The sequence below is a fragment of the Camelus dromedarius genome, chromosome 13, assembly GCF_036321535.1.
Source record: "Camelus dromedarius isolate mCamDro1 chromosome 13, mCamDro1.pat, whole genome shotgun sequence".
NCBI lineage: Eukaryota > Metazoa > Chordata > Mammalia > Artiodactyla > Camelidae > Camelus > Camelus dromedarius.
In genome coordinates, this window is record NC_087448.1 from 61,219,442 (window position 1) to 61,232,500 (window position 13,059).

Genomic DNA, 13,059 nt, shown 5'->3' on the forward strand with positions numbered 1-13,059 from the left:
GTCTTGGGTCCAAATACACCAAAATTACAAAGGATTCACAAAACTTAGGTGTTCAGTCCTGTTTTTGCCTCAGGAATAAAGGTAATAATAAGGAAATATTGGTGTTCTGTAATATTTAACATGTCGATAACTTGCTGAGTGCTTATTTCTTTATCTCAAAGTGGAATTAACAAACCCACTCTTTAACCTTTCTCCAAGGATGTGGCAAAGCTGAATGTTTTTTAAAGGATATTCCATAGAAAAAGGAAGAAAAATTTTTTCTATGGTAAGAATAGGAAAAAAAAAACAAAAAAGAGAGATCAGAATGACACCTTACCTGAAACCTATTTGCAGATAGACTGTGGAGGAGTGAGGTGAGGTACCTAAAATCTGCCCAACCTAAACAGCGAGCCAAAGGGTGCTGGTTTTGAAAATAAGAAATGAAAAGTCATGGAACGTCCAAGTCGAGAGTGATTAGCCAGACACAGCTAGCACCATCTATTGCTGGTTAATAGGGTGGAGAGGGGAGCTAGCCCTGACTGAATCGTGTGAGAGCGTCCCTTTCCGAGGGTTAAGCCCAACCCTTCCCTGGTGGTGGGTGCAGTTATCTCCCGAGATTCTGGGCTAGGCCCGGTACCTCGAGACTCGGGCACTCGGACCGACGATCTTTATCCTCTGTTCCTCTTCCCCCACAGAGCTCCCAGCATGGTGGCTCCTCCACTTCACTCGCGTCCACCAAAGTCTGCAGCTCGATGGATGAGAATGACGGACCTGGAGAAGGTGGTGAGCTTGGGACCTGCTGTCTGAGGAGCAGGTTCTGCTTGTACTGGGCAGAGGATGGGTTGGCTACATTTACACCGGGGGGCTGTCACTTCCCCAGCAGACTGAGCCTGAAGCAGCTCCAAAGGGTTATAGCAAGGGGATAGGACTAAATGTGGCTCCCACCAGGGACCAGTATGTACTGGGGGCAGGAAGAGGGTGTTGGCCTCATGTGGAGAAGTTCCCCACCCTCTGAGGGCATAAGCATTCTAAGAAGGCCAGCTGCTGCCCACTTTTCAAATACAAGGGGGTAATTGTTGCCTTTGTCCCAAATTCTGTTCACATTTAGAACATTAAGAACATTTTCTCTCGTGATTGACTGTAACAGCCCTGCAGAGACACTCTAACCTAAGTGAAGTCAGTATGTGAAAGTCTGGCTTTACAGAAAGAATCGATGGCAACTGCAAAAATATTCTTTGTACCTTAAGCTAATTCACTTTAGAAAGTGGTCAGATGACCTGGATTCTAGAGTCAACTTTTTTTTTTTTTTTGCTAACAACTACCGGTTTGTTTTGGATAAGCCTCTTCTATGAAATGGAGATTGTAATACAGGACTCACCGGGGGTTTTTTATCAGGCTCAAATCAATTACAGGAAAGTATTTAGAAACTAAAGTAAAAACCGGTATGATCGAGCCACTGTTAAAGGATCAGCACCCCTTATTTGTTTTAAATCATATGATTAAATTTTCCCAAAAAGTGCCATTTGGGGGAGGCACTTTTATTATGTCATGTGAGATATGTGACTTACCCAGGGATTATTTTCTGACTACCATGCAATATCAGCCTTTTTTGGTATTTCCAGAAGTATGAGATTCAGCCATTCAGAGGTCTCTTTTGTTCCAATGTATTTTATTTACCTAATGAAATGAAATGGGCCTTGACTAAGCCTTTGGCTAAGTCTTCTTAGGCAAAAGCCTAAAAGCTACGTTTTCTCAATAGTCAGGGGGGAATCCCATGCCATGTGCTCCAGCTGGGCGCCCACTGGACGGAAGGGTCGGAAGCACCTCCTTCCATTTCCCATCCAAAGTCAGGCTTGCCTCCAACAGCCAAGGATGGTTACTTTTATTATCCGTGTAGAAAAGAGCCTTAAGACCATGTCATCTGAGAGATGTTTTGTAAATTTGGGTGCTTTACAGTGGATTTGAAACTTCTCCAACTGTCTCCGGTAATAACCATGGACTAGACAAAAATCCTCAGGCTGAATCCTTCAAACAGAGGCAGAATTGTGGCTTCTTTGGGGTGAGACGACGGGCTTAGGGAGGCTAGGTTCCAGCTCTCACTTTATTCTGGAGACCACTGAGATAACTTCTAGTGAGTTAAGCGTCAAACGTCACCTATAAAGAGGTGAAGAGGCTGCACAAATGCCAGGGGCAACCGTGGCAGCAGCGAACATCCTGCATCTGTACAATGCTGTCCAGAAATTTCACCCACTCTAGGATCCAGAGTGGTGCAGATTGGAAATGATCACACAAGCAGCGCAAGTAAGGGTCCCAAAGCAGATGTCTGATGATTGTGAGTTTCCACTTCCTGTTCCCCAACCATGCAGACTAAACTAAACAAGAATACAAAAATCGCCAAGGAAGCCTATTTGCCACCTAAGGTTTTAATTTTATTTTGAGAAGAAATGTTTAGTCTCAGTTTATGATTAAAGGTCAGAAAAGGAGCACATTTAGAAAGCACACGAGGCTTCCATCACATTTTGTATTCAGGTTGCCTGAGGGAGAGCCAGGATTTAAAGCTTTAAAGCATGTAAATTTTAGAGCCCAGCTATAAAGGGCTTTTTATACCCCTAAGATGTTAAAGGTTATCCACGATATTTATGTGCCCCTAAGTGTGGCTTATTTAGTTTTACGGCCTTAGATATTTAAAGCATTATTAGGCATTTGTAAAATATTTCAAAATGCATTTTAAGGGGGGAAAATGTGTTGTGTTAGTGGCACTAACATAATTGAAACTACAAAACTGTTCTGTTCACAGACATAATAGATACTGCAATTTTAACTCAACATCTGCTACGCAGGTTGCTGGTGGGAACACTTGTCTAAAATCTGCTCATTGATATTGGGGAGGGGGAGCAATCACTGCTTAGTTCATGAGGAATTTTACGGAGGTCTCGATTTCAGGATGTAGTAAAGCTAAGTGTCCAAAGAGCAGGCATTTTTCATGCTTGTTGAATGTCAAGCAGCCCAGAGTCCCTTACGGACGGCATTTTCCTCCAGACCTAGGAATGTCGTTTCTCTGTACACCAAGGGTATTCAGTAAACACTGTTGATCAAATTGGCATGAAATGAAAAGCAAAACTTCCTGCTCAGAATCCCCACTGCAGCAGAAAGCAGGAGTCGCTTTTACGTAGGTGGGAGCAGGCCTCATCCATTTTACATTTCCTTTTGGTTCATCATTTGTCTTGGTACAAACTGTGGATTATACAACGTCAACAGGGATGGAGGGGCTGGCCTCGCTGTACAGAAAGTGACACATTGGTTCTGAATCAGTGCCAGTCTACTCGAGGATACTTCTCAACTTCTAAACGTCTCCTTTGCACAACATCTGTGTTCCCTTTTCTACCAATAAAACCATACTAATGATTCTTTCAGAAGTGTCGGAGGAAGGCTTCCAGATTCCAGCCACAATAACAGAGCGGTATAAAGTCGGAAGGACAATAGGAGATGGAAATTTTGCTGTTGTCAAGGAATGTGTAGAGAGGTGAGAAGGGTATCATTTGCCTCGAACTTTAGAGGAAACGTTTGGCATTGTGTTTTCCAAGATCGGGTCTTTATTTGCAGTCTGTGGCACATATGGAATAGGTTAATGTCTCAAGTCCAGATGAAAAAAAAAAACATTTTAAAGAAAGAACAGCCCATCTAACAACAGATTTGAAAAATGTAGTGATTCCTGGGGACGATCAATAAATTAAGGACTTTGATTTTTCTTTTTAATGTACTCAGCAAAACTTTGCCAGATCTTTCAGGTAAGTCCTTTTATTTTGTTAAAATATATATATATTGAGTAGTATTTTCTACGTTTTTTGGAGACATTTTGTAGAGGCAAGACGTTCTTATATGGGGTGTATATCTCTAACATGTACTTTAGTAAAATTAAATATAACAACTTTGGAAAGCTTTAAAGTGCCTAGGTACTGATCCCAACCAAAAAATGGCATTTAATACATTAAAGTGTTTTAAAATGAATGAGCCAGACTTTCTTATGGGACCAGAGGGAAGGATTTAGAGTGAAAGGTTTATCCCTGGGATCCTGACAGCTGATCAGGGACGGTAGCTGGCAGCTACCAGATAGAGAAGTGACAAGTGATAGTTACAGCCCCGGTTAAGGCAGCCTCCACCCCGAGCCCAGCGTCAGGATTGGAATTTGTTTCTTAAGGGGAAACTGGTCAGCCAGCAGTTTCTTCTTGGACTGGTAAGCCTGGCACTGAAGAGCCAGGGGAACTCGTCTCGCTCCTTGAGGGAGGTGTAGGCTGGCTTCCTGGGGGCTGACCTGGGGTGCGCACACTACCCCCCAACTCTTTGCCCCCCGAGGGGGTGTGCCCTACCCAGCTGCTTCTCAACACGCGGCGGAAAGATTGCTCCAAGCTCCCCTCCACTTCCGCTCAGAGAGGATGCCTTGCACTGGAGGTTGTACCTGCAAGACCCAGAACTTATTTTTCTCCAAGGCCTTCAACTTGGAGATGAAGATCCACGCCCACTCAGGGCTGCAAGTCTCCCAGGGCCTCAGACACTGTGAGGGGCCCGAGTTTGGCCAGTGTCCGCTGACGTGCACCCTTCACCACCTGCCCGACTGAGGCAGTGGGGCCCTCGTGCAGCTACCCTGGAGCAACGCGTCTCAGACTTCGCCCCCCAAAATATCGGCTGGGCCGAGACATTGCCGACGACAGTGCCAGTGACCCCCTAGAGCAGCCGCTTTTGGGGGGAGGCGCACGAGTAACGAGCATGGCAAACCCCTCAGGAGAGCCTGCCAGGCCCCCTGTCCCCCTCCCCTCTCGCCCACTCCCACCACGAAGCTTGTGTTACTGCCGAATACAGAAACATCCTCATGAGCTCCCTCACACCTCGCCTACAGGAACAACTGCTGTTTATGGAGCATAAACCATACAGAAGGCCCTTAACTTAGGATACTTCGTTTAATTATCATAATAATCCCACAGTATCAGTACTGTCTCCGTTTTCCATAAAGAACGCCTGGAGAAGCTGAACGCCCGAGTAAGCAAGTGCTCGGCCAGTAAGTGCTCGGCAAGGCATGGCTTCGAGCTCAGCTCCCAAACCCGCGCTTCTGGACCACTCAACTCCACTGCCTCCTGCCTCGGACAGGGGGTCTCCGTGAGGATGTGGCTTAGCTGAGCCAAAGCCACACAGGCCACATTTGTCCCTGTGCCAAGAAGACAGAAGTTAAATCGGGAAAGCCATTCCCAAGGTATAATGGATGGACATGCATGTCTGTTTATTTCATTTGTACTTTTTCTAATCGTAAATCCAACCCTTTTCGACTTAGTCTCCTCCACAGCAGAAAATCCCGGCTTTAGCAGATTGCCGTGCCCTCCGGCTGCGGGGTGTCTGGTCCCTGGCCAGTGAGCGTCATCTGCTGAGTCGGGGGGGGGGGGGGGCGGCGGCCGCGTGCTGTTTGTCCTGGCGAGTCCTCCCATCGCGATGGTGTCTCAGCTCCATGGTCCTGGTCTTCCCACAATAGAAACTTCTCATCTCCCCATCCCGGATTAATCTCTTTCTTTCCAGTTTGGATTGTGTTCATTTTGCATGAGTTCATATCTTGGGTCTTCTTGTATGAACTGTCAGAGCCTAAACAGAAGATAACTCCCACTGAACGAGGACATACGGCATCTGCCCTCTCGTCCCCAGAGCTCTCACGAAACGTTGTTTTAATATTTTCCAGAGGTCCAGGAAAATATAAGCGAGCTCGGAATGTTTTGAATGGCACGCACATTGCTTGCAGGGGTGCATGCTGCCGTCTTTTGAAGGATGAATGTGTATTAACAAGAGCAAGCACGTCCCTCCTCTGGTAACAATACGCTCTCACAGGGAAGGTTTCCCCACAACAATGAAGCAACACCAGAGCTGCCCAGGCCCCCTTGCCGGGGTCCTGTGCCAGCACATCTGGTCGTGGTGGCTGCCAGGTTCTCTTCGTTTCTGCCTGTCTCCCGGTAGCACCGTCTCCAGCGAGCTTGGGAGCCCTTAGGATGTCCAAACAGAAGTTAGTGGACTTTTGAAGCTGTCCTGTGGAGCCTTTCGAGGCCCCAAAGAAAACTCGAAAAGCTGAAAAGCGCTCAGAAGAGGTCCGAGCACGGGTCAGGGGTTTACAGTGAGATGCCCTTCAGCTGTGGCTCTCTGGCTCCCTCGCTCTGTGTGGACTAATTACCGTTTGAGCCCAGGGTACCAGTGATGTGGTCGCATCACTGAATGGTGTCTCAGGTGGCTCCCAGCCTCCCCCCCGCCTGCACTGCCCACGTGTTTTAGTCTCGCAGGCATCAGCACTGGGTTAAAATGCTAGCTGCTTGTGATTCCCTCTCTCCCCCTCCACCTGTAAACCTGGAGAAGTACACAGGGAAGCGCTGGCTCTGGCGGTGAACCTAGACGGGCCCAAACCCACCTGCACGAGACAAGGACTTGAGTGTCAACAACATGGATTGCATCCACCTAGAAAATCTTCAGAATTTTCGAGAACCCTGTACCTACCATTAGAAGGCATTTCCTTCTGAAGTGGGATGTGGAAGATAAGTTCATGTGAAGAGGTTTAAGGATCTCTCAGCTACCTGCCAGCATTTGTCCTGCTTTCCTTCTTAAAGGTGCTCTGGCACCTGATAACCATAAGACCCACGTTCGAATTCAAACTAAAAGTGTACTCGAGCTGTCTGACAAGACACTCGGGGATGCCTCACTTCTCTGCTTACAGAGGCTGAGATTTCGCTTTATGATGCTTACTTGGCAAACAAAGGGTGCTGTTTACTAACCCCTCTTTCCTGGTGTTGGGGGCGGGGTCTTGTCACTGTCCTAACTGCCACCAACATGTATGGAGCCCCTTCTTGGCACTTCTGGGGCTGCAGAGAGAGTCAAGACAGAGCCCCTTTGCTGGGGAACCTGACCTATGAGCGAAGGATTGCCATGGAATTCCCCAAGTGCTATAGTAGAGGAAGGCCTGAGAAGCTGCGTTTCATCTTCCACGAAACCTTTTCAAAAACCTTCAAAACAGAGCAAACAACTAAAAGCACGTTATTCCAGAGCACCCTTTCCATAAGCATTCCACCGTGCTCCCGGGCTGAGGGAAGGGGCAAGGAGGAGACTGCCCCAGGGCTGAGAGTCATTAAGTTAAACAAGAGAGCTTTCTCCAAACTATTTTTAGCACAAACCTGAAAAATTAGATTCAGTTCAAGTTGGTAAAAATCAGACATATCTCCGAGTAGTTCGAGCTCTAGCCTTGGGTCAAACTTCATGGGAAACTGACCTGACAAATTGAGTGCCCACAGACAAGGAGGAAAACAAAACTTGATTTGCTGTTGCTGCTCTGGCCGTGGCATTTGAGGTTTCTGTAATTTCATAAAAGGTCAAGCATATAATTTCAGGAACAGACAAGCAAATGGCCTGGCTGTTCACCAGCCATCCAGGTGTCTTCGAGTCTTAGCACACCATGCTGCAGACTCCTTGAGGTCAAAGACCAGGTCGCCATCCCCTCTGAAGCCACCAAAGAACCATGCTCCTAACCGCTTGCTGAATAATTACACCGACGCAGTGGTCCTCAGAGTGTAGGGGATGGAGGAAGGCAGATGCTTTATTGGAAGTTTTGTTTCTTGCCAAGTGTTTTCACTGACCTACTTAAAGCAGGCAGTGACGTTTTTATTCCTGTGGTATACGTTTAGTCCTAACACCTGTTTTTAGGCTCATTTTCCAGACTCAGCAACTTTCCTATAAATAGCACTTCCAGTAATTAAGAATTTTATTATGACTTTATAGTTCTGTCCTCAAGGAACCCAGAAAGAAAACTTGCAGTATTCATTGTGGTGGTCCTCCACGGGGCTCACTGAGTAAAATAATATGGGTAAATCTAATTGAGTGTTTGATCCTATTGTGTAAGGTTCTGGTTCTTCAGCCCACGAGATCCTTTTTTCTAGTCAGCTCTAGGGCCACCGCGCCCCAGATCTGCTTGCATTTTCGCCTCAGCTGTAGGCTCAGGATATAACCTGATTGTTTGGTGTCGTGGGAGCCAGGACGCCCACTTGTTCCCTGGGATTCTGCTCCAGGTCTGTCTGGCTGGAGAGGAGAAATCAGACTTCCTAGTCCCCCACCAGCTCTGCTCTGAGTTTACATAGCAAAGCTTTAATGTTATTCCTTCCAGGGAAATGGAGGATCCAGTGGTAACGGGGGGGTGGGGGGGTGACAAAGCTAAGAAATACCCCTGCCTTCTCAGCAGCACCGCCCCACCCATTCCTTTGCGGAGGTGCTGAATGGAAGCTGTCTCTGGTTTGCCTGGGGCTGCTGGCTCTTATCAGAGCTGTCTGTCGAAGAGTCCAGATTCCCTTGCCATCAAATGAAGTATCTTAAACCAGACAGGAAACTTCTCACATCTTCTGGTCTCCGATTTGCTTTGTCATAATCTTTTAGTGATTCATGAACAGCAGAATCCAGAAATTCTTCAGCCTTTAGTTTCCTCTTGATGAAGGATTTTCAAATTTGCAAACAAACTTTTCAGAAAAGCACCTTAAAGGGACGCCGTGATCCCTCTGTGATGTGAGGAGTCCCCTGTATATGAGTAATTTCACGTTCGCATTTAAATGTCTGCTCGTACGTTTTACGTCTCGTGTTAAATATTTCATTTACCCTCTAAGCGAAGTGCTTTTTCTTCATCCCCTTCCCGCGGTACACAGCCTCTCTGAAGGTCTGGCGTTTACGTGGGGACACCTGGCACCCCAAGCCCTGCGTTTAGCCAAGGCTGACTCACACCTTCCTCCTCGGGGGGCCTCAAAAATCAACAGAGGCCCAGTGGGAGTGGCATCCTTGGGGCTCCTAGTCCATTTCTTCCTGTCACTGAGGCACTTTGGGTTCCTCTGGACACCCCACACCCCCTGCAGGAGAGCCACCCTGAGGCAGAGGGGTTGACCCCCTCCCATCTGAACCACAAAGCCCTCTAGTGGAGAAAGTAGACTTCACCGTGATGGTTTCAGTCTGGTTTTATTCACCAGATACAATTTTAACAATCTGATCAATGCTTATTAGTTTTCTACAAGCTAGTACTGTGAAGGGTCCTAGAAGTGCAGTGAAGGAAGCATTTGAGTAGTAAATGACGTGAATGGTTTCTGAAATGCCCTCGTGAAACACATTGTTAATATCTGGCCTCTTAATTTATTCTTAGGCAAATCACTCTCTTGGTCTCACCACCCAACTAGGAAATTCCCCTTTCATCCTCCAAACTGAAGATTTTAAAATCCTATTTAAAAATTTTGTTCTTAACCAGCTTCACTCCTGTTGTACTTATTTGGATCCCCCAAATTGGCCTTGATCTATAAGTAAAAAGCTAGACTCTCTTGGTTTCCCAGCAGAAATGAAATGGCAATGCTTGAGAAGTAGTGGTTTCTTAGGATTATCAAGACTGCATTGTGTCCTCTGACAATAGACCTGTCGCATTTGGCACTACAGTACCTTGGAAATGTTAACACAAGTCAGGAAGCTATTTAAAGGTGCGGTATGACTACGCTCTCCCTCCCACACCCACCGCGGAGGAGGGGCGGTGTTGTCTGGGCTGTATGTGAAGCAGAGACCCCAAGAGCTCAAAGTTCTGAGCTTCGCACTGCCATGTGGCTGTGGGAAAGTGAGTTGATTCAACTGTCACCTCCATCTCATTTCTGTCAAATGAGACAACCATCAAAGGCCCACGAGGTCACGGGATGCTCAGATAATGGCTGTGTTCCTTTCTCTACTCCTTGAGCACCTCACCCCTGAGGTCCCCAGCAGAGCACACAACACCAGTCTGAAGAGGATGAATTTGCTTCTTGAGAATTGTCAGTGTGACCGTGAGAGCCATGCTTGAGTTGGGTTGAGAACCTCAAGAGAGACTGGGAAGAAGGGCAGGAAATCACATCCGCTCTGTGTCCTGAGCACACACCAGTTCAGAGGGGAGAGCAGGGCAGGGCCACCTCGCGGGAGGAGTCACACACAGCGGCAGTAACAGCAGTCAGTGTGTTCCAAGTCCGGCAGCATTAACGGCTCAGGATGTTTCTGTGCTAGAGTGCTCGCTGTCCTCACACTTGGCCAACTCCTTCAAGTTTACGTATTTCTTTTTAAAAAGGGAAAAGAGAATCTTTTACAAAATATTTGCACCATGATGCAAGATCTACAGGGTAAGAAATTCATTCTTGATAAGATGATTCAGTAGATCTGAAATTAAGTTTATTTAAAATAAAACTTTCTCTTTGCAGGTCGACTGCCAGGGAGTATGCTCTGAAAATTATCAAGAAAAGCAAGTGTCGAGGCAAAGTATGTATAAAGCTTATTCTTATGGAAATACAGTGTTTGGTGCGGGGAGGGGGCGGATAGAAAGAAACACAGAGGTGAACTCCTAGATAAACACAGGTTCACCTGAGGAGCTGCATTTCGGTGGAATAGAATGTTATATTCTCATGAGGGTATTACTTTATTCTGTAAATGTTGCTGGAATAAAAGCTAGTTCGAATGATTGGATGTTACTTCTTTTCCTTCTCTGCTTGCCTGTTTGTTCACTTCTTCCGTTACCTTTGTGACCTAAGTTTCATCCCATCCTTCTACATGTGATTATTGTAGCTTCTGAAGTTACAAGCATCATCTAAGGACCTTCAACATCTTCTGGCAATTGTAGGCTATCTGAGTATCAGAATCTAAGATAGAGTCATTGTATCTTACCAAAATACATCTCCCCTGACCTGCAAATAGTCTATAGTTTTGTCCATCTGAGTTAACGCCTCATTTATTTTGACATGTATATTGATTAAGATAACTTTTCCCTGAACAGGAGCACATGATCCAGAATGAGGTGTCTATTTTAAGAAGAGTGAAGCATCCCAATATTGTTCTTCTGATTGAAGAGATGGATGTGCCAACTGAGCTGTATCTTGTCATGGAATTAGTAAAGGTATGTATTTTAGAGAACAAAGTCAACCTATACAAGGTGCCCCACTTTCCTATATAGTAGAGCTTTCTCCTTTATGTCTTCCCAGCAGTGTTCAGTCTTATTTCCATGCACTGGTGTAATGGTTAGGAGTATTAATACTAGAATTATACTGCAAGAGTTCAAGTCCCAGCCGTGACCTAAATAGCTCCCTGACTTTGGGTTTACCTCTGTGTGCCTCAGTTCCCTCCTTTGTAAAATAAGAATAATAATAGTACCTGCTAGGAGTGTCATTGTGAGGATAAGAGGGATGGCTTCCGCTATCTGTGACACAGAAAATATTGGATACATATATGATCATTGTTATCATTATAGTAGAAATTGTTCGCTTTCCCATGAACTACATCCAAAAGTATCACTCATTATTACAAAAACAAGCTTTCAACTTTTAGCGCCAATGTACAGAAAAATAGCACAGGCTTAATAATAATGTGAATAGTCTGCCACCTTTCAGTGAGTTTACAATTTCATCCTGTCACATAAAATTATGTTTTTATTCTGTTCAGTCATGGAATATAGGAATGGCCGAATGTCGATGACGGTTGAATCTGGGTGAAAAGGTGACTCACCGAATCCCTCTGCTTCCATATTTGAAATTTTCATTGATTAGAAGGTTTTAAAAATTGAATGTTTCATTTTCATGAAGTTGTTCTTTTCTCAAACCTTTTTAAAATATTTCAGAACTGTCTTCATTTTTTTGTTTGTTTTTGGGGAGGAGGTAATTAGGTTTATTTATTTATTTAATGGAAGTACTGGAAGTTGAACCCAGGACCTTGTGCATGCTAAGCATGTGCTCTACCATGGAGCTGTACCCTCCCCCCACAAGCCTTTCTATTATGTTAATCCAACTGAAGGTGTAAGTAGCTTCTTTAGTCATAAAGTGTGGTAAATTTGTCACATCACTTTCTACATCAGCTGTGTGCTGGTGAGAGTCTAGGGCCCCAGGAACCCTGTTTAGAATCACTCACCTGAGCTGGTGGTAGGAATCAGTACCCTGGAATGTGGGGTTTTCTTCTGTAAAGATTTAAGACCAGGAAAGTATTTAATCAACTAATCTGTTACTATATAAAAAAATGCTCATTCTAGGGCCTTTAAATTTTCATTATTCAGACTTACTTTGCTTTAGATCTGTTGGCCTTTTTTTTACTTAGTGGTTAGTTAATTTTGATAGATGAAGCCTGTTTTTTCCTACTTCTAGTTAAGATTTGTTTCTTTCAGAGTGAGGGCTTATTTGTAGTGACACAAAGTTACTGTCACATTTAAGAGTGAGGGGATAAAAATGCTAACCATTTATTCCAACAAAGAAAGGTCAATTTCATTTAATCAGAGGATTTTCGTATTGGCACTTTATTACCAAATCAAGTTTGGTAGTTGCCAACATTGAAAATTATACTTTCTTTAGCATCAAGAACAGTATTTTTTTGCAATGTCTTTAATTTTTAGAACAACAACTTCAGACCATTCCCACGCCCCTCTGTGTGTTATTAAAAATTAATTAGCAGCCCCCGTTACTGGCTGACTTTTGGAGAAGCTAAGACTGAGTTGAATTGGAAGATGAGACATCAGAGAGGAAAAGGCTTAAGAGTTCAGAACACATTTTGTGGGAAAGCTTAATCCGATTGTCGGTCATATGCTTGGTCAGGTAAAAGTAGCTCAGTGCCACTTAACAGCCTTTGTGAATTCTCTGGGTGACCAAGGTGGCCTCACAGGGCCAGAGCCTGCCTGCATGTCAGCGCTGGGACTCCTCAGTCCAGCCACTCGATTGTACCCTTACATGTAGTCTGACTGAGAATGGCTGTGAGGTCAGGTCTAGAAGCATCCCAAGAAGTGAAGACCTACCCAGTGCTTGGCCTGAGAGCCCCCCGAAACATCCCTCCTGAGAAGTCTAGCCCAGCCATGCCCGTCAAACCCTGAGAGCCCCGGGGGGCCAGGGAGTGCCTGAAGCTGGAGGGTGGTCGAGGCCTCTATTCCAGAAAACAGCCAAGTGGCAGTTCTTAAGAGTGGAATTCCGTAATTATCAAGTACAGGACTTTAGACGTCTGGCTGCAGAAGTGAACACATGCACGCTTCTGTGACAGAGGAAGGGAGGCCTCGAAGGGGAGGGG

At 45.4% G+C, this 13,059-nt stretch overlaps 1 protein-coding gene across 4 annotated transcripts in view; it reads left to right on the forward strand.

Annotated features, from left to right (window-relative positions):
- DCLK1 (doublecortin like kinase 1) overlaps positions 1 to 13,059 on the forward strand; it is a 295,805-nt gene that overhangs the window by 235,193 nt on the left and 47,553 nt on the right. For 2 of the 4 annotated variants that reach the window (XM_031465885.2, XM_031465883.2), the window contains exons 7-10: positions 675 to 759; positions 3,394 to 3,502; positions 10,230 to 10,287; positions 10,799 to 10,918. In XM_031465885.2, the coding sequence (XP_031321745.1) occupies positions 675 to 759; positions 3,394 to 3,502; positions 10,230 to 10,287; positions 10,799 to 10,918 (372 nt within the window). Of the gene's footprint in view, positions 1 to 674; positions 763 to 3,393; positions 3,503 to 10,229; positions 10,288 to 10,798; positions 10,919 to 13,059 lie in introns of all 4 variants that reach the window. The other 2 variants (XM_031465884.2, XM_031465882.2) reach the window with 1 other exon arrangement.